The 25,567-nt window shown below is 50.6% G+C and overlaps 2 protein-coding genes across 3 annotated transcripts; one reads left to right on the top strand and one right to left on the bottom strand.

The window, feature by feature from the left end:
- Nucleotides 1-1,045: 1,045 nt before the first annotated feature.
- Nucleotides 1,046-5,804, bottom strand: LOC306804289 (C-X-C chemokine receptor type 2-like). Of its 2 annotated transcripts, none has more exons than XM_079310670.1 (3): nt 5,662-5,804; nt 4,300-4,362; nt 1,046-2,446 (listed from the first exon to the last, which is right to left on the bottom strand). In XM_079310670.1, the coding sequence occupies exons 1-3, from the start codon at nt 5,744-5,746 to the stop codon at nt 1,365-1,367; spliced, it is 1,230 nt and encodes a 409-aa protein (XP_079166796.1). In that variant the 5' UTR covers nt 5,747-5,804; the 3' UTR covers nt 1,046-1,364. The 2 variants fall into 2 exon arrangements, with proteins under 2 accessions (XP_079166796.1, XP_079166797.1); XM_079310671.1 differs by lacking the exon at nt 5,662-5,804 and adding an exon at nt 4,481-5,273.
- A 60-nt stretch (nt 5,805-5,864) lies between these two features.
- ARPC2 (actin related protein 2/3 complex subunit 2) lies at nt 5,865-25,520 on the top strand. The gene is made up of 10 exons (XM_079310677.1): nt 5,865-6,041; nt 15,648-15,682; nt 16,644-16,756; nt 18,757-18,802; nt 19,435-19,621; nt 20,050-20,143; nt 22,388-22,514; nt 23,851-23,951; nt 24,289-24,389; nt 25,076-25,520. The coding sequence occupies exons 1-10, from the start codon at nt 5,968-5,970 to the stop codon at nt 25,098-25,100; spliced, it is 903 nt and encodes a 300-aa protein (XP_079166803.1). The 5' UTR covers nt 5,865-5,967; the 3' UTR covers nt 25,101-25,520.
- Nucleotides 25,521-25,567: the final 47 nt, after the last annotated feature.

The raw sequence follows: 25,567 nt of genomic DNA, 5'->3' as shown, positions 1-25,567 counted from the left end.
CTCCCGTGTCATCTATCAGTCACTGACAGATTAACACTCAGGTTGGGTGCAGGGTGGGGAATGCTGGTGCAGGTGTTCAAGTCCTCCTGGGGAGAAACCATCCCCAAAAAGGGTGTCCCAGCTGCAGCCAGGGTGAGCCACTGCCTGCACCATCCCACAGAATAGACAGCTCTTGGTCAATAGCTTTGGCTTCCTACCACATTGCGAGGAACCACTTGTGCAAGAGGTTTCTCGGAAGCAAAGGTGATGGGCTATCCTTGCCAGCACCCCCACTGACTCTGCTCTGCCCCAAGTCCCCAGCGTTCCCACCTGGTTGCTGTGAACCCCCATACCCACCCATGAGCCAGCACATGGGTGATATCCACTGATGTCCCCACGGTTATGGACCCCTAGGAACCTGAATCAAGGTCGATGCAGGAGCATTGTGGCACTCCAGTGGAGAGATGCATAGGTGTGCCAGGGCAGGCATCCTGAGGCCTGGCACACAGAGTGGCAGGAAAGTCCCCAGCAGAGTCACAGTCCCTTCTTCAGCTCCTCAACCCCAGTCAAGTGTCAGCCCCAATTGCCCAAGCCAGGGCGGAAACATCCCGGTTGTGTAAGGCACAGGTTCCCAGCCCTTTGCACAACAATGTCTTGACACCATGGCTGGGGGAGAGCAGGGGTGCCTGGAGTGCTGGCATCCTTCAGGCAGGGATCACAGGGCTGGCTCAATGTGAGGGGGTGCACAGAGATCTTACAGTGATTTGTTCTGCTGGGGTTGAGATTGGAGTTGGGAAGGGAATGACTTTGTCCCCAGGTGGGATAGACTCCACAGAGAGACCTCTGTACCACTGAAATGCCAGAACCTGTCTGGCGAGCTGTAGGAAGCAAAACCTGGGCTTGGGTTCCCGGGGAAGCACAGAATGACAAGCCCTGTCCTGGAAGAAGGGTTACCCACACTCTGACAGGCTCAGGAGGCACCACTGTTTTGACATTGTCCCCAGAGAGGTGCCCTGCCCCTGTGCTGCCATCTCCCTTCCCATGGCAAAGAGGAGCCAGACATGGGTGACCCACCCACCAACTCCTTTATTGCTGGACAGTCATCAGGTAAAAACACCATCCTCACAGCAGGCTCACAGAATCCCCAGGTCACAGGCTTTGTCCCAAAGAGAGGGGAGGGTGGACACTTGACATCACTTGCCTGGCAATGGGGTTCTACAATCTTGCCACCCAAGTCCCCTTCCAGTTGGGGTCCAGCATCTAGCGGTGCCTCTGCCCATCCCCATGGCATCACCACCCACGTTCCAGGGGACTGGATGAGGATGCTAAGGTGTGTGGGGAGCTGGAACCTGCTGGTACCCACAAGGTCTGGATCCCAGAGGGGCTCAGAGGGTGGTGGATGTATTGCCAGAGGTGGAGGCATAGGAGGTGCGGCCATAGCGGGCAACAGCATCCTTGCTGATCAGCCCACGCTGCGCCAGGATCTTGAGGAAGCTGTTGCGAAACTTTTGACCAATGAAGGCGTAGATGATAGGGTTGATGCAGCTGTGGGCAAAGCCCAGGACCTGCGTGACAGAGAGGGCTGTGTCGATGCGGTTCCTCCTCTCACAGGTCTCAGCAATGGCCCGTGTCCTCATGAGGGTGTCGCTCACCAGCGTGATGTTGTAGGGCAGCCAGCAGATGAGGAAGACCAGCACCACAGCAAAGATGACCTTCATGGCCCGCTGCTTCTGAGCATTCTTGGTCTGCAGGAGGGTGTGGATGGTGACGCCATAGCAGAAGAACATGACCAGGAGGGGCAAGACAAAGCCGAATGTCTGCGGCAGGATCCGCAGCACCACCCGCCACTTGGTCGTGTCCTCGCCGCTGATTCGCTCGTAGCACACGGTGCCGTTGTTGGGTGAGCGGAAAGCCTCACGGAAGAGCAGCACAGGCAGGGAGAGCAGCACGGAGAACACCCAGATGCCCAAGCAGACAAACTTCACCCAGTGCCTCTTCTCAGTGGCAGCCCGTGTGGCGTAGACAATGGCCAGGTAGCGGTCCACGCTAATGCAGGCCAGCAGAAGGATGCCGCTGTAGAAGTTGGCTTCCTGCAGCACGGAGATGGCTTTGCACATCACGGTGCCAAAGACCCACTCGTGGGCTCGGTAGGCGGCCCAAAGTGGCAGGCTCAAAGCAAACAGCAGGTCTGCCACAGCCAGGTTGAGCAGGTAGACGTCGGTGACGGAGCGGCTGGTGTGGCTGGAGGTCACCACCAGCACCACCAGCCCATTCCCCACCACACTGAGGATGAAGACCAGGCAGTAGATCACCACCACCAGGTACTTGTTGAGGGCAGAGCTTTCAGGCCGGCACGGAGAGGATAAGTCAGCAGTGTCAGGCATAGCTGTGCTGTAGTCATAGGTGTAGTTGTAAAGGTGGAAGATGTTGGAGAAATCCCCACTGTAAGACAAGGACTCCATTTTGCCTGTGGAACACAAAATGGCAAGAGTGTGGGGTAGCAGTGTTGTAGACCAGTGGTGACAGCATCTCTGGGTCCTCTGGCATTTCCATTGCCCCCCTGGTCCCCTCCCAGCCAGTGGGCAGCTGTCCTTCATCGCTCCACTGTGCCAGGAAATGGTGAGAGCTGCAGGTAGACACTGGTCCTCACATGCCCCCATGTAAAACACCCCCTGAATGCATCAGTCTCCTGCATTTCACCCCAGTCCTGCCCCTTTCCTGCGTTAGAAGGGGTTCCCCCATAAACTGATCGCCTCTTCTCAGTTTGGGAAGCTTCCCCATCAATGGGGCATCACATCCCTCCAGGAGACACCTGTCTCCTCCAGAAATGCTGGGCTCCCCTGCTTGCTGTGGGTCCTTCAGAAGTCTCACAGCTCTTTGGGCATCTCAGAGCCCCTCAAGCACCTCCAAAGTTCTCCAAGTACCCCTGTATCCCTCCAGCCTCTCCACCCCCTCAAGCATTTCTGCTGTGATGCCTGGAACAGAGCAGCCTCTCCTGCCACCTCAGCCAGCAGCAAGGCTGTAGTCACAGATCTGGGGCAGACAGAACTCAAGAAGATCTGAAGATGTTTGTGTGCCCTTCTTCCACCTCCTGATCTTGCTCCTGCAGGAGTGGTTTCAAGCCCCGGACGGAAAGACATGTCACACTTTGCAGGCAGCTTTGGAAATGTTGCGCTTCTGGTTTTCCTGTTGCTCAGCTGGGCACTGCTATGTCCCCCCGTGCTTGGCCTCAATGGGGAAATCACAGGTGGCAGTTACTTTTCCTGTCTCCTCACATATACAAGATGGTGAGCTTGCTCTGTTCCTGCCTCCCCACAGACCACTGCCTTTCAGTCTTTTCCCAGAATGGATCGGGACTCTTCTTTTGCTCCAATTCCACCCCTCTGTCCCATTTCTGAGCCCTCAACCCCTCCAGGGCTTAGAGATGCCAGGACTGCTTGGGATGCTGAATCTCCCCAGTGCTGGGGGCCCCAAGCTCTGAGCTGGCCCAGTTTGAACCCAAACCATCACTGGAACCAACTTTCCCCTTTTGCCTGATGTGAATTCCCTGCTGCAGCTGGGCTAGTGCCGCTGCCCAGAAAAATCTCCCCCTGGCTCTCCTGTATCCTCTCTTGCAGTGATCCAGGGATGGAAATCCTGGGATGGTGATCCCAGGGTGGTGATGCTGGGATGCTGAGGCATCAGTATTCTGGAGGACAACAACCAGGGATGCTGCCAGTGCTGATGGGGAAATGTCCTCCCAAGAGGAGCTGCCACGGGCATGGGCAGAGCCTGATGCCATTGCTTCCCCTCCATCTATTTCTGGCTGCTGCTTTCTGCCTCCCTGCTCCAAAATTCTGGTGGTTCCTCTGGAACCGGGTGTTCCCCAGGCGTACCACGAACAGACACCTCACAGCTGGCCCAGATGGGGGGAACAAGCAGCACTCCATTTCCCCTCCTGACCCTGGAAGAGCTGGGGGACAATGGGGTTGCCCTGGAGCTCTCAGTGGGGAAGGTAGAGGGACATGCCATGGGGAAGGAACCTCCCAGCTCATCACTGTGCAAGGAAATGGGAGCAGACACTTTTTCCCTGTGGCACCCAAGGCTGATGTCCCTGGGGGCTATGGAGGGTTTGCACCTCAGAAGAGCCCTCAGCACAGCCTTGAGTGCTCCCACCCACCACCTCTCTCTACCCTTGCACCAAGCAGCATCTTGGGCAGTTGGAGCAACCCATCCCAACCCCCAGCCTGCTCCACATGTGAAGGGGCTCAAATGGGTGCTATGGGGATGTCAACACCCAAGGAAAGTCACAATCTGCAGTGGCACACCCCATGGACTCACTGCTTGCTGCTGTTGCCGTCCCCTCAAATGTGGGGTCTTCTCCTGATCCCAAGGCGTTTCTCACTGGGAAGCACACAGGGTTCGAATCCAGATGTCACCCCCAAAGGGCTCCGGTACAAAGTGTGGTGGGATGCAGGGCAGTACCGGACCCAGAGCTCTCACCAGCAGGAGGATCCCTCACCTGCGCCTGCTGCTGTGCTGCCTCCCAGTACTCCTTTCCTCCACCGCCCACTTTATACTGCCCGGGGAGGAAATGTTGCAAAATCTTCTCCCAGCACGAAGCGGATGTGGCAGCCAAAGGGACCCTGGTCCCCCAGATTCCTCTCCCAGGCCGAGGGGAGCCCACAGCCCCCTGTCACCCTCCTGTTCCAGGTTGTCCCAGGCCACAGCACTGGGGGTGCACCCAGGGATTCACTGTCATCCCTGCAATGATGCACTCCGGGGGTCTCCAGCTGGGGGGTCTCCAATTTGTCCCCAGGTCCTCAGTGGATGAGGGGATCCCCTTCAAGGTACCCCTATGTGCTACAGTCCCCCAAGGAGAGCCGGAGCCCTCCCGGCCATGGCCAGTGGGTGATGGCAATGCAGAGCTCTCAATCTCAGTTTCCCCACTGATAGAGCAAGGGTGGTGTCAGCATTTGGGGGATGCACAGGGGGCTGCAAGGCTGGCTTGCCCTCTGTTGGGCATTGCTGTGAGGCCCCCCCAGAGTAGAGCCCATGTTCCTCCTGCCCTGGCTGTGCCGTGCCAGGCTAAGCAAAGTGAAGCCATGCCATCAGACAGAGCTGTGCCCCTGTGCCAGCCCTGCAGAATCAGCAAATGCTGTGGCTCTGATTGCCCCTATTGCTTTTAGGGGAAAGCTGCACACAAGGGCATTCCCCATGCACCCCCATTACTCTGGGGCACTCAAACACCCTTTGAGCACCCCCATTCTCACAGCTTTCCATGACTGTCAGTCATAGGGGTGTCCCACGTTTTTGGGACATGGTAAATGTCACCATCTTATTCCTTGGGTATCACCAGACTCAAGGATAGTTGCACTCTCTGGGAACACCAGTTTTGGGCAACCTCCAGCTCCAGGGCATCATTACAGCCTCCCTAGGATAACCTCACTCCCTGTGTCACCTCACATTTTTGGGGCCCTGTAGCTTGGAAATTTCCCATTTTGCGAGATACAATTAAGCATCCCCATATCCCTGGAGCACAAATTCTTACACAGACCTCCGTACACTGCGGTGCACGTGCTACTTCCTAGAGCGTGCCTATAATCCTAAGGGCACTGCACAGTTTCGGGGACCTCCAACACTGTCAGTATTCAACTAAAGGGGCGGGGAGGTGGCACCTCACACTTTTTTGGACTTCCATACTCCAGGCATATCCCATACCGCTGCCTCGCCCCAGCTGGCGGGGATGCCCATAGCAAGAGCATCCCCCCAGCTCACCCCACCGCATTTCGGGGACACCTCGCGTCCCACCGCATTTCGGGGACCGCGCTCCCCGCCCGCAGCCGCGGCGGGGCGGAGCTGCCCGTGACACCATCACGGGCGGGCCTGCGGCGGCGCCGAGCCGGAAGTGACGCGCGGGCGCGAGAGCGGAAGCGGCGGCGCAGGCTCGGGCGGGTCCCCGGTGCGCGCAGCGGGCTCGGCTCCCTCAGAGCCGCTCCCGGCACCGACATGATCCTGCTCGAGGTCAACAACCGCATCATCGAGGAGACCCTCACGCTCAAGTTCGAGGGCGCGGCCGCCGGGTAGGGGCAGGGGAGCCGGGGCGGGGCGGAGACGAGTCCGCGGAGCGAGGGAGGGGCGAGGGGGCGGTGGCTGGCGGGGCCCGGGCCGTGCCGGGCGCCCGGGCACTCGGTAGAGCCTGGCGGGTAGTGCCGGGGAGGATGGGGCTGAGAGCGGCGGAAGGTGGGGGCCGGGGAAGGGTGACAAGGCAGGATGTGGGGCCGGAGAGTGGCGGGAGCGGCGCCGAGCCAGCGGGTGCTGTGCTGCCAGGCGGCGGCCCGGGAAGCAGGAGGGCGGAGCGGGCACGGGGTGCAGGGGCTGGGAGGAGGGTGGTCAGGGTGCGGGAGCTGAGCTGCGGGCGGCGGGGATGGGCAGAGCTTGGGCGGAGGGAAGGCCCGGGGAATAAGGGAGCAGAGTGGGACAGGGCAGTGTTGGACGGGAGAGTGGGGCTGGATGGGGTCGTTAGTGCCAGGGCAAGGGAGAGCCCGGGGGAGCGGGACGGATCTGGGAAGGGTGTCGGAGATTGCCGTGCTGAGGCGGGCTGGAGGACAGGGCCTGGACAAGGAGGAAGTTGGGAAGGGAGGAAAGTTGATTTGCAGGATGTTTGCTTTGGGTAAAACGGGCTTCATCAGCGTGGTGCCAGCGCTGGTACAGAATGTGTAGGGGGAGCCGAGGAACAAGAAGCCTGTGTATGGAGTCACGACCTCAGTCTTTTGCTTTGGGGATGAAGAGCAAATTCCAGCTTGTTCCCTCTTTGCTTTCTCGAGCAGAAGGAATACAGGCACACAGGTCAGCCAGGCCCTGATGCCAGCCCGGTGGGTGTCCTAGCCTCGGGGGGCACACTGGGGGGGATCTAGTTCATACCCGCATCTCTGGCTGGCACAGTTCCGTCTCGGGGAGCCAGTGTATTTTTTTTACATGAAGTATTGCACCAGGCTGTAAAGATCTTGCGAGGACATCTTAGGTTGGAAGGAAGTCCCTTCAGTATGAGTGTCCTTATCTGCAACCGAGTGGCCTGTGGGCTCAATGCACTGCCTGCTGACTGAGACACCTTTGTACAGAGACAAAGCCTTGAGAGGCAGAGCACAGTGCTGTTATCTCTGGGGTGGAGCCTGCCCTGGCGCCTCACAAGGCAGGGCTCAGGCTGCTCCAGGAAAGGACCCCCCCAGGCAGGTGCCTTTTTCTGTGTTACCTTTTTTCTTCAGCGATTTTTGAAGGTCTCAGCCTTTTGCATGCAGAACCTTCTCAGAGGCCACTTATTCTGCTTTCTCCCACTCTCAGTTGACTTTTTGCTCAGATTGGCTTTTTGTTTTGTTTTGGTGGGGTTTTTTTTTCCATAAAAGAATCTCACAGGCTGCTCTGCCTTGGATGACAGATGAGCTGCTCCCAGATTTTGATTTGTCTTGAGCCCTGATCATTTAATGCAACAAGTTTCCCTGGAGTACAGGCACTGCACTAGGCACAGAGAGCTCCCAGGTGACCACTGTGGTATTGCAGCTGCATCCATTAGAAAATATGCCATGTACAGAGGTTCATAGTGAGTGTCAGAACAGCTTGTCAATCACTAGTCTGTGCCAAGGCACTCTTCCTGATGGAGAGAGAAGTATGTGCATGTGTCTCTGTGTTGATGTGACATAGAGGGACAGTTTGCAGGTTTGGATGCACTCCCAAAACTCTGACTCGGTGGGCAGAGCTGTGGTTGCTTGCCCTGCACCAGCCTGCAGGACGCTGAGATTTCCATTTTGCTGTCTGGCAAAGCCACCTCACTTGTGTGTTGGCACGCATGCCTGACATACTGATTGCTCCTGGATCAATTTGTAGGGTGGCTCATGGTACTCTGCTTCTGCCTCTTAGTCATTTATGGCACGTTCAGTTCTTTAGATGACGTTTCCAGATAGGTTTTGTGTCTTTAGCATATTGCTGAAGGTGAGGAAGACATTTACTTATGAATTTATTTCTATGCTTGTTCTGGGGTCCCCCATCCAAGCAAGTGCAGGGAGGTTTCTCCTGATTTCAAATCTTCTAAGGAAAGGATGTTACAAAACATTTATTCAAGTGATATTTCTTTTTCTTATGGCCACAGCTCTCGAGTTACTCCTGTGGTGCTCAGCCTGCAGGCAGGAAGGCATCTCCTGTGTTTTGCTGTTTGGTGATGGTTTTCCAAGGTGTATCTTGGGGATGAATACAGGACAATCAGGGCAAAGTCAAGCCTTGAAAAAATTGGTGACTGGTAGGAGTGACACTGGGGCTGAGTTGGGTTTACAATATTTGCTCTAACCCAGAAGTGCAGCAGATGTGATGCAGGGATTTGTCAATAGTGGGTGTCTCAGAGCTAGGTGTGCCTGCTGGCTTCAGCACCAGCCTGGAAGTGGGGCAGGGCAGGGTTCATTTCCAAATCCTCTGCCAGAGATTTATCCTGTGACATGGGCTGCATTGCTCCCCTCTGCTGCACTGCAGCCATAGTTTGGCAGGTTCCTGCAGAGCTTTCCTGGGCTATCAGGTGGGAGACACTCCACATTTCACCTTGTCATGTAGAACTAGGTCACATTTAGAAGCTGAAATTCATTAACTGCCATAACAGTATTGTCATATATGTCAAAGTCTTCACTGCGTGGAGGTCCATCAGCTGTTCCTGGAGTTCCCAGTGTAAAAGGTACCTTGGCAGGACTGCAGACAGAGATCAGCACTTGAGACAGTGCCTAACCCAACTCTGAGAGTCTTCCCTGCATAAGATCCTTGGGGCTTGTCAGCATCCACCTGTAAAAAGGGTAATTTCAAATTTAATTTGGTTTTGTGGGCAAACCCCATGGAAATCTCACCTTCTTGGACAGCCACTGTTGAAACATGATACTTAGATCATGGTGGTAACAGATGATGGACTTCAATGCATCTATTTTTTTCCTTATTTTGTTCTAGCAATTTCTTTGTTTAAATCTATTCTCTTAAACCAACCACATTAAAAAAAAAAAAATTAAAGCTACCAGAATCTGTTGAAATACCTTGAGTTAGGAATTCACTTCTGCAATACGGGAATACCTGGTCAGTACCTGGAAATAAGTTTGTTGAAATGAGGTTGGCTCATGAGCTTTTTTATATGTCAGGAGAAAGCTTCCATAAGCTTTTGACCAATTCATTTGTACATGAGATGTTGCCTGGAAGCTGGTGGATTTTCCCATTTCTGATAGAAATGTCATGTGAGGAGATGAGCTCTACCATTGGGTGTTTCTCATCATTGCTTTCATTTGCTAACTGCAGAGACATAAAAAATTTCCCACAGACACTTTAAGTGTAAAACATTTTGATAATTGTTTTTCGTGTCTGATGAATACTCATTCTGTTTGACACTAACAGATTTGCCATCCAGTTTTGTCCTGCTCTGATTTAACTGACCTCAGTGGAAGTGTGGCACAGAGCCTTGGTCTTAGGGTTTGGTTCCCCAGTCATTTATAGCGTACCCAAAATCTTTAGTAAATTAATCATCTGTCTCAAACTGTTACTTATTAGTTACCCACTGTGCAAAAGAACACAAATTTGCATAGCTGGGGTACAGCATGCCTTTTCCTAGTTTGGGGGTGGAGGGAAGAGCATCTCAAATGAAATTGTTGGTTTCTTTACAGTCATTAGTAGGTACAGCTCTGCAGGGCTTCCTGACAATTAGCTGCATAGGAAATCATCTGAAGCTTGAACTTCCCTGCTGCAGAGTGGTTCCTGTGAGCCAGTAGGAGCTGGGCTGAAGCTACACCCACCTGCTTTATGGTATTTCCCACCTGCGGCCACTTGATGTTTGTGGGCTGCAGAGCTCTGCCTTTCAGACACAGAGGCTGAGCCCTGGCTGAAACCAGGCAGTTAGAACTTTGTGTTCATGGTGTGACTTGAAGTGAGTTCATCATGGAGAGACTCAGGAGGCTGTTGGTGTTCTGGGAGGGTAGAGGAGCTTTGAATCCTGCCAGGCACTTCTGAAGAATTCTCTTCAGGAGTGGCTATGGTTATATGTGGCTCCAGTGCTTTCAGAGATGCTCAGACACCCCACCAAAATCAGAGACTGTTCTTCTGCCACCCCCTCCTTCTTGCTGAGACAGGCATTTTTGTGGCTTCAGGGGAAACAGGATTGGGGAAGTGACCTAGGTTAAAATTAAACAGGCAAAACTGGGTATTTTTAGCTTAGATGAATTTCCTCATCCCATTCATTGTGTCATGGCTGCTCATCATGGTGCAGCCATGGAGCAGGGATCAGATCTACCTCCTTCAGCAGTAGTGGCAAGTGCTGGCTCAGTATCTTCACAAACCCAGCCTGGAGCTGGACATCTGTCCAGGCACACAAGCTCACCTGCCAAAACTCAGACTGCCTGACTGCAGAGTGCTCGGGATATGCTGCTGGCAGAAAGAGGTACCCTTGGGTTTTGCTGGCACGGGCAGTGCTCATGGTACACCTGGGCTGTCCACTTTGACTGAGGGTGCTGTAGGTGTTGGAGCATAGCTCCTGAGTTGTCACAGCACATCCTGCTTCAGACACCAAGAAAGGTGACTTTGCATTTCCAGTGGATTGTGAACCACATCTGTCTGGAAGTACGCAGTGCTCCTGTTTTGTACATCAGCACAGGGAACAGGAGGGAAGAAAAGCCAGGTCTGAAAAGTGTTAGGCTTTCAGAGGTGGTTCTGTCATCACTCCAGCCTCAGTTTTCATCTTCGGTTCCTAAGAGGAGCCTGCTCTGTTTTATCTTCAAACATTGGTTCTCACTCCAGCCACCAGTCCTTGACACCAGAGAAAAGTAGGTATCCATCACTGTACTACAGAAAGTAAATGTGTGTGCAAAATGAGGCTCTTCCCCAGAGACTTGGCACAACTCTGGATCATTCTGGTGGGGAACCACAGGCTCTCTGCCTACAGCTGAGGATGCAGAGAGCAAAGATCTGGCTGGAAGGGGACCTGCCAGCATGCTGCAGGTCTATCTGTGCTTTGTCCACTGTGAATCCTGCTGCTTTCCTACCAGCCTGCTCCTCCAGGCTATTGGGCACACAGCAAGGGAAGAGCTTGTAGATGTCACCTAGCCAGGAGGGGAGAATTGGTATGTGTAGGGCTGCTGTACACTGCTCCCACCACCCACCTGACAGAGCACTCTTGCTCGAGTTCATGGTGGGTGTGCTGCCAGAGCTATGGGAGCTCTTTGATAACATATGCTCCTGCAGCTTACGCAGAGAGGCTTTTGTTAGCTGAGTGGGGTCCAGAAGTGGAGGAACTGTTCAGATAATTTTAGATGTTGCTCATAATTTTTTTTATTGAGGTGACCTTTCTGTAGCGAGAGTCTGCAGTCTGTCACTGAATCTGGCTCACTTTATCCAAATTGTGTGTTGACTCTGGTGATCTGAAAGCTCTGCTCAGAGCTTTAGGCTTTGAAATATCCCTTTTTTCCCCCCTCTCCTATGAGGCAAGAGATAAGAGTATCTGCGTGCCTGCAGCTTTTGAAATAATTGCCATTCTCCATTATTTGATGGAGGCCTTAATTGTGGTGTGGGAGATGCTTCAGTATGATTGTCAGCCAAGTTCTTAAATTTGTTGTAACATATGGCTAAGAGCCTTTGTGGCCTGAGAATGAAACAGGGAAGTTGTCCGAGTCAAGTGAGGAAGTGCTGTCAGAAAAGAGATTTGCTATTGCTCTTAAGTGCTCGCTGGTGTCTCTCCATGGGCACTGTGGCTCTTCACGGATGTTCTGCCGGGCTGAAAAATCTGATTTGGAGCTGGCCCTGTTCTAGATAGACAGGGTGTAGAAGCCATTTGCAGATGAATAGGAGGAACACAGGCAAGAAGATGTAAAACCTGTCAGGGTCTTTTATTGTTACAAGCAGAGGGCAGATGGTATTTGGTGTGGGTTTGACTTCAGACCCGATAACTGTTATCACAAAATAAACTGCTGCTGGGAACAGCTGCCATTTTAGCATCAAAGTTCAGGCAGGGGTTTGCAGAAAGGTCTGGTCTGGATTCAGTGTTCAGTGCAGAGAGAAGCCATCTCAGTTATCCATGGTATGAGCTGGTCTTATTGTCCATTCAAGGCAGAGGGTAGCAAACAGGGAAGGGCACTGGGGGGATGCTGTGGTTCAGGTAGCATTGGAGCTTGCAGGGGTCACAGCAGCTCTCTGCCCCAGGAGTGGGTGAGGTGTCCTACCTGAAATCCTCTGAGTATAGCCAGACTTAGTCTGTTTCTCAGCATTTTGAATCAGGGGTAGAATTGAACCCTCCTGGCTTCCCAGTTGGGATTTGGAGTCTAAATCCCAGTCTGGCTGGGATTTAGAGTCATTCAGCATCAAGCTGCTAAACTGCCAATTCTCACTACGGGTGGTTGGAGGCAAGGGACACCAGAGCACGCTAGACCAGGCAGAGCTCTTTGGGGTCATGCTGGTAACCTGACAGTACCTGGTACCCACCCTCAGTGGTGCAGGCACCATCCCAGGCCTGCTGTGAATCCTCTGCACTGAACCTTCACTTGCACAAGAGCAGGAAGGACAGAACACTGAGAGGACATGTTGTGCCTCCATAGGACTATTTCTACTGGTAGAAGATGGGGTTGCTGGAAGGTCAAGGGGAAGTGAACATGTGTGTGTGACCTGCCGTGTTGTTGCTCATCCAGAAACTATGGAATGCTGGAGGCAAGAGCTCCTCTCTCTTCTGCCTGGGGACTTCTTGATGCAGGAACAACAATCTGGGTAGCAAAAGGAATGGTTCTTCTGTTGGAGAAACATTTTGAGTAGCCAGGGTAGTTTTGATGAGGTGAGCCAGAGAAATAAATAGAAGCACTTTAAACACTGTGATTGTAAAGCTCCTGAACTATGAAAGGCTAAGAAGGCTCACTTTGCTCCCAGACACACTTTCAGTGCTTTTCCCTGTCCTCCCCTGGGCTGGGCCAGGCCTGGGTTACTTAACTGTGTGCCCAGTGAGGCAGAAAACCCACTGTGCTGTAGGTGAGAGGGCCAGTGTGGCTGCGAGGAGCTCTGTATGCAGCTCACGTGAGCTCTTGCTTCACTGAGGCTGTGCCGGGAAGCGGTTGAATATTCAGCACCCAAAGTTCCGCCCAGTTACCTTCTTTTCCCTTAAATACTCCCCCTCCTCACCATCCACGGAACTAAGCCACTTGGGAAATCAGCGTTAAAATAACTTCTCAAAGAAATGACGTTTGCACAATAACAGGCTCGAGCCCAGCTGTGTTAGCAGTGAGCTTTTGTGTGCAGAACAAAGGCTCTAGTGCAGAGCCATCAACTGGCTCCTGCACATGGTCTTGTTCGGCTTCCTCAGTGATGTGATGAGTGATCTTCCTGCTGTCCCCTGGGCACAGGGCAACCAAATGGGGAATCGTCCTTCCTCAGCAAAACCACTCCAGTGCACTGGCTGTCAGCCACTTCCTTGCATTTCTCAGAGGGAGGTGCTGTGTTTGGAAGGCTGTGCTGGGAATGGGGGCTCTGGGAGGTGTCAGCTCTATGTGTGTGGGGAGTGGGATTTGAAAGGTTTAACTCTGAGAAGATGGAACAGAGGTTTAAGGATGCATCCTGTTTAATATTCCTAGCTCTCGTGTGCCTGGCTGTGCTATCTTTAAAGCTTCCTACATAGGTTTCTTTTTTTATAAAAATTTATACTGCCATCCAAGCTGATTCCCACGTTTGAGTGTGGTGCTCTAAAAGAAGAACATGTCTGCATCAACTGACCGAGTGCGTTCTCTGGGATTTTCTTTCATCTCTGCTCTGAGCCATCATCACTGAGCAGAAGTGGCTTGAACAAGGCTTGGGGAATTGCTCCCCTTTCCAAGAGCCCAGGCTAAATATACAGCCAGGGATGCCTGCTGAGCCTGTGTCAGGTCCAGCTGGGAAGGGGAGATGAAAGCAAGAGAGGTCACAGGTAGCTGGCACAGCTTTTATACTAAAGGACCAGCTTTGGGTGCACTTGCACTGCTTCTTTCAAGTGTGTGGTTTTTTATTTTCAGCAAAGTGGCACAAAAGACAGAGGCTCCCCAACCTTTAGACAAAGAAAGGGTTTTTGCTTTTCACAGTTTATCACTTTCAAGAAGCAGGAACACCTCTTCATTTTCACTGAGGATCTCTGTCTGGGGGTTAATTCCTCCCTTTCTGCTGGAGTAAAATGTTGTTGACTTGGTGAGTGTCTGGGATCAGTGTAGTGCAGTGTCTTGGTCTCCCTGTATTGCCCAGCTTGAGTTTTATCACATTGTGGTCTTTTCTGCCTTCCAGGAATGAGCCTGGCTGCAGAAAAGCTGATGAAAAAACAGTGCTTGCTGCTGAGATAGAATAATTTAAATTGTTACAGAATATGGTCAGGGAAAGTAGATATTGAGTCATCACTTCCCCCCACCTTTCTCAGTGTATGTACCATGGTGTAGCCAGTACCCAGCAGCACATAAGTGCATGGAAGAGCAAGTTTGAGCAAAACGGTTGAAGCTGATCTCTGGGCAGCAGCAGCAGCATAGTTGAGACCACTGACTTTACTCTGGGGAGTTATTTCAGTATGTTGGTTCAGACAGGTGGGAAAGAGCTGTTATAGACTAGATTTCTGTTAGCAGCAGCATTATTAGCCTGTACTCTAATATCATCTACTTTTGAAAAATAAATGGAGATGCAGTGTGAAACAGCAGTAGCAGACTGGCTTTTTTATCCTGTTCTCATTTTCCATGCCTGCTCTCAGCAGTGGAGATACCTTTGCATCAATTCCCTGTTGGAGAATGACCTATTAATACCAGTCCCCTTGGAGCTGTGAAAGCAGTTATGTAGTGCCAATCCCAATGAAATGGCCTTCCAGAAGCAGTTACATCTTTTGTGGAATCCTGCTCTTTCACAGATCATGGACAAATGTCAAAATACAGTTTGTTAAGAAGCAGTTCTTCATAGTCACAGTGAAAGATGTGATGTGCCTTTGGCTTGCAAAGGGTTTTGTTGCTGATCAGGGGTCCCAGAGACCACTTAAGGCAGTTAGAGCACATCCACAGCTACAGTTTTTCTGCAGAGGCTGTTGGCAAAATGGTTTGGGGTGTTTTGGAAGGGGGGCAGGATTAAATGAACATGTGGAGTTTCCTTCTTTGGCTCCTAACACTACTAACACTTTCCTGACTAGGAAAAGGGGTCTTCTCTGCAAACAAGTTATATCAACACATTTGCAGAGCTGGTGCTGATGGTGAAGGGGGCACTGTGTCAGGAAGGATTATTCAGCTCCTTCCATGAACTGGTATTGCAGGACATTACAAAAGATCCTCTGTTCCAAAACCTGTGTCATGGCTGTTCTGTACAGAGTGTGTGCTTGTGAAAACAAACTTCTTAGAAAGGAGTAGCTTTCTTAGGCATTTTTAACTGGAAATCTGCAATGTCAAAATCTATTCATAAACTAGAAATAATAAATCTGTGCCAGCTTCAAGGTCTATTTTACATCATCTGGGGTGAAACTGGTGCTTATAGAAAGGGGAAGAAGTCTAAGATCTCTTGTCAAAGATTACTACTAGTTGGAGAGCAGGAGATAAAAGGGTTTTGAGGAAGAGCTCCCTGTGAGAAATAAGGCGTTGGAAATTAATCCTCTTTCCTTCACAGTTTGGAGGCTGCTGCTAGAGTTCTCATTTACCTTCTTTGTTTTCTTTGCTTTTTAGAAATAAACCAGAGGCAGTAGAAGTAACATTTGCAGGTAAGCTCCACAGCTCTCTTGACTTCTCTGAACCAAGGGCTGGCTTGAACAGTCTGCTCACACCACTGGGCAGAGGCAATGTGGAGACCCTGCGGTATTCCCAGAGCTGGGGCTTTGTTGGTTGCCCCACTATTTCTCTGTCTGTTTGCCTTCTCTGGGACTTCCCTAGAGCATTGAGTTTGATGGTGGTAGTGCTTTGGTGTGTGCCTGCTACATAGCTCTTCTCCTTTACCTCATCTGTTCTCCAGTCCTGCCCTTGGTGCTACTTGTTACGAGGTCTTTAGCACCATCTGCTTTGGGTTGTTAAGAAGCTGACTTAGGGTTACAGGCAAAATGGATTCATCACCTCAAGCTTGCTCTTCAGGAAGACAAATGCCAAGGAAGTTCAATTATTTATTCAGCAACTGATTTTTTGACTCTGTTATCAGGAATCTGTGTAAGCTGCAAAGCTCCATGGGGAAGTGGAGCTTTCTAGGTAGCTGGAGGGCTGCCTTTCCCTTCCTCCTGCCCTCCCTGCCCATTCTATAGTGAAGTGGAAGCTCTCAAGCAAGCAGCGGCTGAGCCGCCTTTGCTGGCAGAGGTTTTCTCCTCCAGGCTGCAGCTCTGGCCTGTGGGCATGTCAGTCACTTTCTGTGCTGCCCATCCAGAAGGCTCCCGTCTCTGCATGTTTGTATCCTTGTGCTTTGAGCACAAGTGGATTTGCTAGGGATGCTAAATGACACTAGACTAAAGCTCTCTGTGATGGACAGGTGTCAAAATTGTTTCATCCCTGCGAATGATAGCAGGTCTCCCTACATGACATTACCATTTTCCTTAATTGTAGGTTTGTCTCTTGCTGTGTATGAGGGCTGGAGCAAGAGGAGCAGTGTTGCTTTATGCAGTTACTAGAACTTGCAGGGAAAACCTTCCTCAGTAATAGGAGCTGGTTCCTGTTCCCTCACATTTCTCATTTGTTTCTTAGACTTCGATGGAGTCCTTTACCATATTTCAAACCCCAATGGAGACAAGACAAAAGTGATGGTCAGTATTTCTCTGAAATTCTACAAGGAACTCCAGGAACACGGTGCTGATGAGGTGAGTAAGCATCTCAAGGTCTTCTGCCTACAAATACTGCATTGGTGGCAATGCCCTGTGATGTTGATGGATCTAACATCTGACCCTTAGAGAAGTGTCTGTGCTCCCATCTCACGATGGTCAAAGGAACAGCCCTGTGCCAGCCAGGAGTCCCACTTCACTGAAAGACAAGGGCAAGAGTGTTCACACTCTCTCATGAAAAAGTAGTCATCTTGTATGACTCTGCAGCCTGAAAGGTAGAAGGTACCACTAATTCTGCAAGTTCAAAGCAAAGCCTAACCATGGAGAAATAGTTTCCCTGACTGATGTGTTGAGCCACAAGTGAAGGAACGTACCAAGACAGATCTGTGGTGCTTCTCTTCTGACTCTTAACCACACTTGAGAGCAAGTGCTGGTCTCCTGCTGCGTGTGCAGACCTTGGTTTGCAGACTGGTTCCCTTTTCACTGCTGCTGTGTGAAGTCGCAGGCTCAGTTCCTGTTGACTGGGCCCTGTGGCTTGGAGGGCCATTTATGGTAGAAAAAAGGAGCCTCTCTGAGCTGTGGTTGGATGGCAAGGCAGGAAGTGTGACTCAGTTCCTGAGTCAGTTTTCAAATCTCCACATGTTAGCAAATGGGGTTCACCCAGGGCTTTTCAGCAGGCTTTTGCCTCTGGATGTCTGTCCTTGGAAGAAAACAAGGAAGCTGCTCCATCAGTTTATTGTGAGTCTGGTGAGAAACAGGTGATTTGAACCCAAAGTGAATTCCTGCAAATTGCCATAAGATTCACCTAAGTCAGAAGAGATATGATTGAGTGTCCTGCTTTCCTGGTTCCTGAATGCAGAACTTTCTAGTTGCAGCATTGCCTGCTACTGAAGGCACTGCTGCTGGCATGAGGAGTGTAAAGTAGCTCAAATGGTGGAGCCTTCCCAGCATGTTTAGTGAGGATCAGTGATCCCCAGAGAACTCCTGTGGTGGGTGAGTGGCTGACAGCACTGTGCACCAGCAGCCATTGTGGTGGTGATGGAAGACAACTTCCTATAAACTTTTAGAGGAAAATAGGATCTATGCGGGACTGGCTTGGAAGTGCTGCCTAAATAGAAATTCCATTTTCAATCTCCAGTTGTCATAATGTTGCTTTCTGTACTTGCCTGCAGACAATGTTGCTTGTTTCTGCTCTGTCTTTGGTGAAACCCCACTGTGAGGAATGCAGAGTTGGCTTCCTACTAAGACAGGGCATCTTCCTGCATCGCTGCAGGCAGGCTCTCTGCTGAGAGGAGGTTTTGGCATGCAGAGAGTCTGTGTATCCTTTCCACGTGGTAGTGGGTGTCATCCCAGGAGGGCCAGTTCTGCCACAGCACTGTTGTGTTCTCTGTGAAATACTGCCTGTTCCCAGCCCCCTCATTGACACAGAGCTATGGCTCAGTTGGAAATTGCCATTGATGTAAAATTCAGCAGTAATTACGTTTGAAGAAAGGTTTTTGCTGTGCTGTAGGCGGTTCTGCTTCTGGGAGTCATCCAAGCCTGCCTGGCAATCTCCTCTCGATCCCCATCTGTTCATGCAATAGGCTGAGACTGAATGTGGTCACCAGGCCATGTGTGCTCTGAACTTGCCGTCCTGTGAGGAGAGGGACTAGGCACACTTCCTATCTGCCTTTGAATGGAAGGAAAAGTGGTAGCACTCAGATCTGTTGTGTCAGGCTCTGCTGATTGTTCTCCTTTGAAGGTATGAGCTATAAGGCTTCTTCCCCACACAAATCCAACTAGCAAGGACTTGAAAAAGTTCCAGTTTTGAGTCTTCTGCAGTATGTCCCCTGTCAGTGCAGTTCAGGGAGCCTTCCCTAGAGCAGGAACAGCCAATAGTAATAGAAGCTGATGACTTAATACTTGTCTGAGTTCTTTTAGACTAGGGTAGGCAGGTGCTGTAATTTGATACTTTGAAAGAAGACCAAATATGGCCTAGGCTGTGCAGGAGGAAACAAGTCTTGATAGCTTGTGCTTTCAATGTTTAATTTCTTTTCTAGGTATTGAAGAAAGTCTATGGAAGCTACTTGGTAAATCCTGAATCAGGTAACCCTGCAATAACATTCACTCTGTGTGTGTGTGTGTGTGTGTGTGTGTGTGTGTGTGTGTATGTGTGTGTGTGAGAAAATGCAATTCCTAAATTACTGAAGTCACCTGAAAAGTGCTCATATGAAGACTGCACTTGAAGAGCTTGGTGTGTGAGGATCTCTATACAATGAATGGCAATTTGAAATTGCCAATTTAAAAGGAGGCTCAGACACGTCAGGGATGAAGTAACTTGCAGCACAAGCTGTAATTCTTTATGCAGTCCTCCTCCAGGAAGCCTCTGTTCCTCACGGTTGGGGTCTTTGTTCTTCTCATAGATGCTTTGTAAGACACAGGAAAACCATGGTTACCTGTGACAACATCTCTTCCTACTCACTGCAAAAACTTGGGAGCAGTTCAGCCAGCACGTGTGTCTGGGAGCTTGGGAAGGAGCCCCGGGAACGTTGCCATGGCCACGCGCCGAGTTTAGGCATGGCTTTTGGCAAGTGCTTGGAGTGGGAAGAACTCACCTCTGGGGCTTTTGGGAGGATTTAAGGCAAAAGTGGGACTGTAGGTGTGTCTTTAAAAAAAATGTCTCTTGTTTCATTAAGGCCCTATGTAGATTATTACGGCTAGTGGTTGTCCCTTCCCAGGTTACAATGTCTCTTTGCTCTACGACCTGGAGAACCTCCCTGCAGACAAGGATGCCATTGTGCACCAAGCTGGCATGTTGAAGCGCAACTGCTTTGCTTCAGTCTTTGAGAAGTATTTCAAATTCCAGGAAGAGGGCAAAGAAGGAGAAAAAAGAGCAGTCATCCACTACAGGGATGATGAGACAATGTAAGTGTTCAAACCAAACAGCACGGGGGTCGGACAGTGGTCAGTGGCCTGCTCTTTGCACAGCTGTAGGTTTTGGTGGAAAGTCAGGAAATTCTCCTGCTTCATGCTTTGGCCAGGGTAATAAGGGCCTGTCCTAAGCTGCCACAAGTATCCCATGAGGGTTATGCTTATGCCTTGGGCTGCTTGGATGTTACACAAGAGTCTCTGTTAGTGGCAGCACTTGTGGCTGCATGCAGGAGAGGAACTGGCCACTCCCAACAGAAATGTTGTGCTCCCTGTAAATACTGTCTCAAGGGAGGGGAAATTTGCAACAGCCAGGCCTGTGAATGGCTGTTGTATCTACTTGACCTTGTCACAAAGCTGCTTCCTCATCCAGTTGAATTTCCTAGCTCTGGTTCACAGGTGTGTTCTCTGTCTCCCACCTGCAGGTATGTTGAGGCAAAGAAGGACCGTGTCACGGTTGTGTTCAGCACAGTATTTAAGGATGACGATGACGTGGTGATCGGAAAGGTGTTTATGCAGGTATGGAAACTGAATTACAGGGAAGGGTCTGGTCCTCAATTCAGATGCCTGCTTGCTTGAAACAGCATTGCCAAATAAGCTGCTGAAGTGAGCACAAAGGCAGTTTAACACATGTAAATGCTTTGCTCCATGCTGCACTGGGATGGAAGAACATGCTAATAGGCACAGACAGTGTATTTTCCTGGCGCTTGCATTGGAATCTGTATCATCAATAGTCTTGCTCATTTGGCCAATCAAGCGTATTATGTGTTACAGATGAGAAACACCACAGTGAATACTTCAGTCCCCACTCTGAAGCCCTGTAATGTGGATAGCTGTGGTGTAGGGATCTCCAGCCAGCTGAGGAGGCTGTAAAGGGAGAGGAAGGGTGAGACAATGTCATGCCATGCCTGAGGAGGAGCTGAGAGTGGTCTTCACCTTGAATTTTCTTCCTGCTAATGCCCAAATGCTGCAGAAATACTTCAGCAGTTCAGTGTGACAGCTCTCGAATTTGAGCTTTTTAGAGCCATGAATACAGTGAATTTTTGGGCTCAAATAAATCATAATGCCAAGTTATGGACTGGACTCAGCTGAGTCTGGATTCAGCTACCTTTCCCAATTGCTGTTTAGCTGGGAAGCATTGAGAGACTTGTAGTAAGCACTTTGCAGTCTGTGAACGACTGTGCAGCCTGAGGAGAATGAGACATCTGTGTGCAGCTGGGGAGGCTCAGTGCATGCTTGTACCTGTGTTCATCTGTGCCACTGTGTTCCTCACTCACTCATCTGCTGAAGCTCCTGGGAAACCAGCCTTCTGTGTGGGCATGGCCATGGAGCAGGGCCTGCAGGGTGTTCCAGAGATCTTTAACCCACCCGATCAAGGGTGCCAGGCCATGCTGCTGAAACTCATGGACAGCAAGTACTGGCCCAGTTTGCTGGAGGCCACTGTACCTGTGTTGGGTGTCATCAGAAGGGAGTCTGTTGCAATGGAAGTCCTCACAGCTCTGTTTGCTGTGTTCATTAGCTACAGACAGGGCATCTGCTCTGGCTTTGAGGTTTTCCCCCACCAAGCATATCCCTCAGCCTGGAATTCAGCTTTTAAAATGGGAAGGGAGACATGATGTGAACAAAATGGGGTTAGTGAGGCTCCTGGGGAGATGGCAATGCTTCAAGGCAGCAGCTGTCCCAGAGTCTCCATGTCCTGAATTCTTGGTTTTTACAACAGCAAACCCTGCCTCTGCCCAGCCACAGGAATTTCCACTCTGAGTCACACTGGCTCTTTCCCTCCAGCTATTGCTCTTGCATAATGCAGCTGGGCATGGTGTCTGCTCATATGGGCTCTCATGGAGAAAATGTGACCATTAACTAACCACTGAAGCTATTTGAACCATTCACCCTCTGGCCTAAGCAGGCAGAAGTGCAAGATAAGCATTTCATTAAGGAAACCCCAGTGATGTACTCCAGAAGGGACATGGATCCTCCTGCCTTTCCCGGGAGAAACTGCTCAGAGGAGAGGCCAAGAGTAGCTGATAATGTGTCGGTTGGGATGGAGGTCAGTAAGGCAGAGGGAAGACTGCCCTGCCTTGGGGCAAGAAAATGGTCTCTGGACATTCCCAGCCCCACACAGAGATGGTCCTTGCAGTTCCTGAAATGCAGAGCCTCATTTCCTGTGAGGTGGGGGTTGTGCTGCTGTCAGAGGTGGGGGAAGGGATCTCCCTGCCTGAAGGTATTGTTTCAAGGTGTAGGGAAGTGTTAAGAGGAGCAGCTTCACATACAAGCTTCAAACCTCTAGATGCATCTTGATGCCTGGGCAGACTTCTGGTAGGAGATGGTTTCTCAAATGGCAGAACCTTTACACTAGGTGTGATGGAGACCTTGCAGCCCTTGCTGAGAATTTCTGTTCCTTGAGGGTGATGGGCACTGCCCACTTTCACTGGAAGCATTGAAGTTCCAGCAGGAGCTGCACTGTCTTGTATGCTTGTTCAGACTGAGATGTCCCTTCCACAAAACACCCATGGCAGGGGTGTGACACACTGAGGAGCTGTACTACATTCATGTATAAACCAGCCATGCATTTTAGGCTGGTTTTGCTGGGAAAAGGGGTTATTTTCAGGTTGTTTGACCTGATGAACTCAATCCATTCAGGGAAAGCCAGGCCATCTTCTGCTCATTGCCCTTGAGGAGTGAGGAAACCCCATTTGCTTTCCCAGCATGTTGCTGAAGGGTTGCAGTGGGATTCACCTTTCACCTTCCCTTTGTCTTGTTCAGGAGTTCAAGGAGGGTCGTCGGGCCAGTCACACAGCCCCACAGGTACTGTTCAGCCACAGGGAGCCACCCTTGGAGCTGAAAGACACTGACGCAGCCGTTGGCGACAATATTGGCTACATCACTTTTGGTAAGCAGGCAGCTCTGAGGCTTGGGGATGTTTGGGGAGGAGAGAAGTTCCTGTTGCTGCATGAAAAACAGAAAGGAATTCACCTTCCCTGAGTGTTGAAGTGGGCTGTTGTGGGCTGCAAGGACTCTGGGGTTGCATTCTGCCTTGTGTGCCCCTTTGGAGTGTCCCTTTTCTGTATCAGGTCACCTGAGCTCTGCTGTGGGCAAGAAGATGTGGAAGTGGACAGTAAGCTGTTTAGTGTCCACCTATAAAATAAGTTCAGTATTTGGAAGCAAAGAGAAGAGTGGCTTTTCTGTGATATTTTGGAAACTGGAGGTTTTTGTGAAAGTTTTCATGCAACTATGCTTGTAGGTTGTCCAGCTGCAGGGAGCTGTGCAGTGCTTGATCAGCAGAGGCAGTCAGAGAGCAACAGCAGAGCAGTGCATTCTGTTTCTGCAGCCTGCCTCTATTCTGGGCCAAACACTGATGAACCACTTTCCCCTTCCTGCAGAAGTGGTGGCCAGCAGAGCCATGGCTTCCCCCTGGGTAGCAGTGTCGAGAGGAGTCTAAACCCTGCCCTGTTCAAAGTGACAGGTCTCTTCCAGATGGTTATTATTAAGCCAGAATTCCTGTGGTTTGGAGCTCAGAGATGGAGCACAGACACTGCAGGGCAAGGTGAAGATAGCATTGCCCTCCCCTTCTGCTGGAAATGGTGCCTTGAGGCCTAGGCAGCTTTCAGCTATGGAAAGAAGAGGTCCAGGATGGCACATACTTTGTTCTTGTTGAGACTAAATTTCCCAGTTATCTGATCTGACAGTCTCAGGTGAGATCATCACCCAAACAAAACGTTCTTTCAGCCCTAGGATTTGGGACACCTAACACAGCACCACCTTATGGAAAAAGCAAGCTACCTGCTTTGCATCAAAGTCTGTCTATGTTACAGGGCTGGCAAGCTGCCAGGCAAAGATCCACAACCAATTTCAAGACCTGGGGGCAGACTGGATTTTGAAATTGGTTAAGCAGCCTGGGTGCCCTGCTCTGCCTTCCAGCTTGCTCCTCTAATTTTATCTCCCAAACACTGATACAACATCATGCAATTTCCTACAATGCCATTGTTTCTGGACACCTGGCCTTGTCTGCATCCTGCTGCTGTGAGAAATGTGGAAAAGTGCTCTTAAGCCTTTTATTTAAAATCACAAGTACTGCTTAATCTTGGTATGTGTCAAGAGTAAAGGGCTCTTTATAGAGAGCAAGGCAGGGATTCAATGCAGCACACCCTGAAGCCTCCAGCACTGATCCTGACAGCTTTGTGCAGCCTCAGGAGGTACTAATGGTCTGTGTCAATCTCTTCTTTCAGTGTTGTTCCCCCGTCACACCAATGCTGCAGCCAGAGACAACACCATAAACCTGATCCACACATTCCGGGACTACCTGCACTATCACATCAAGTGCTCGAAGGTACGAGGGCCGGGACACACAGGGTGGCTTCAGCCCATCAAACCTGGGTGCTGAAAGGGAGAAGCAGGGGAGAAACTCATTAGGGTCTCCCACTGCCTTCCCCAGTCATGCAGGGGTGGCATTGTTGACTCTTCTCTGCTCTGGGACAGAAGACTGTTTTCTTTCCATTTTAGCTGTGAAGTAGGGTTTTTCCCTTTTGGATCTGTTTTGTTTCCTTTCTGAGAACAGAAATGAGGGTAATTGTTCAGAGTGACCTGGCTTTGATGTGTCCTAAAATCTCAGCTGACAATGAAGACAGGATGCTGATATGTCCCCATTTTGTCCTAATGAAACACAGGCCTATATTCATACACGTATGAGGGCGAAAACATCAGATTTCCTCAAGGTGCTCAACCGTGCCCGTCCAGATGCAGAGAAGAAAGAAATGAAAACAATCACGTGAGTAGCAAAGCAGGGCCTGGTCTGCTGCTCTGCCAATCACAAGCTCAGTCTTGCTCAGTTTGCCATACTGTAGTCCAGGGCACACTGGGGTTCCATGGGGGTGACCCACAGCTTACTGCCTCATATGTCGTGTGAGGAGCGGAGTCTGAGACAAAAACCTGGCAGGTCCTTCACAAAAGGCTCATACATGGCCTTGCAAGTCCTGGTGTCTGTGTTTTCCCTCCACCAAGCCCTTGCTGGCATCCCTGGAGTTTTTTTCTGTTCTGTTACAGCTGCCATGTGGGTTTGTGGGCACTGGACTAGGTCTTGCTGCCCAGTGTCTCTGCAGCTCCTCAGAGTAACTTGCTGCCCTTGGCCAGGTTGGGACCAGGCCACCATGCTGGCTGGCTCCCTTTTGTGAACAAGCAGCCCACAGCAAAGTGCATGGAGGAGAGTAGTTGTGTAAACAGGTTTCACTCAGGTCCCTTACCTTCTGCTTATCCCAGAGCCCCTTGGTATCCTTTTTCTCTGTTTGTTCTGTTTGCATGCTGCTTTGGGGCAGGAGTTAGTTCCTCCCCAGAGCCCCGTGACTTGGTTCTGCAGCCTGACCCTGTGAGCTCCAACCCAGCCTGGCTTGGAGAGCCCCACTACATGTGCCCCACAGGCCCCTGGGGCTGTGCTGACCCCTCTCTGCATTTTTTCAGGGGGAAGACGTTCACAACCCGTTAATGCTGAGTCACCGAGGCTGCCGTGGAGGACGAAGGTTGGGGCACTTGCTACCCGATAATCGTAGCTTTTAATGTTGCACCTCTGTGGGCTCATAAGGAATTCAAGCAATCGGGGTCTGTTTGTACGACAGTTGGGGGAGTAATCTGCAGAAACGAGCTGTGCTTGCGAGGACTCGATCGTTCCAAGAAACAAAACTTTAATTCCAGTTTGATTGACTTAATTTCTTTTCTTTTTTAATTTTTTTTTCTTTTCAAGCTGTTTCGCTTTGCAATATGTTACCGGAAGTAAGTTGCAGTATTTCTTATGAGAATAATGCAATATTAACTTGTTTTCTTCTGAGTATTTGAGTTCAAAACTCCTGTATCTGAAGAAATACTGTTGGGGTTCATTAATAAAGAAGATCTTTCTATCTTAAAGGGCTGTGAGGCTTTGGCTTGTCAATGCACGTGACCTTGCCCTGGAAAGGG

Source organism: Erithacus rubecula (genome assembly GCF_903797595.1).
Source record: "Erithacus rubecula genome assembly, chromosome: 8".
NCBI lineage: Eukaryota > Metazoa > Chordata > Aves > Passeriformes > Muscicapidae > Erithacus > Erithacus rubecula.
This window is presented reverse-complemented; position numbering and strand designations above follow the sequence as displayed.

Coding starts and splice junctions, on each gene's coding strand:
- LOC306804289 (XM_079310670.1), bottom strand. CDS start 5,746: ATGCGGTGGGGTGAGCTGGGGGGATGCTCTTGCTATGGGCATCCCCGC. Junction 4,363..5,661: donor CGGTATGGGATATGCCTGGA/GTATGGAAGTCC, acceptor TGTGCTTCCCAG/TGAGAAACGCCTTGGGATCA. Junction 2,447..4,299: donor GACGGCAACAGCAGCAAGCA/GTGAGTCCATGG, acceptor TGTGTTCCACAG/GCAAAATGGAGTCCTTGTCT.
- ARPC2 (XM_079310677.1), top strand. CDS start 5,968: ATGATCCTGCTCGAGGTCAACAACCGCATCATCGAGGAGACCCTCACG. Junction 15,683..16,643: donor AGTAGAAGTAACATTTGCAG/GTAAGCTCCACA, acceptor TTTGTTTCTTAG/ACTTCGATGGAGTCCTTTAC. Junction 22,515..23,850: donor TATTGGCTACATCACTTTTG/GTAAGCAGGCAG, acceptor CTCTTCTTTCAG/TGTTGTTCCCCCGTCACACC.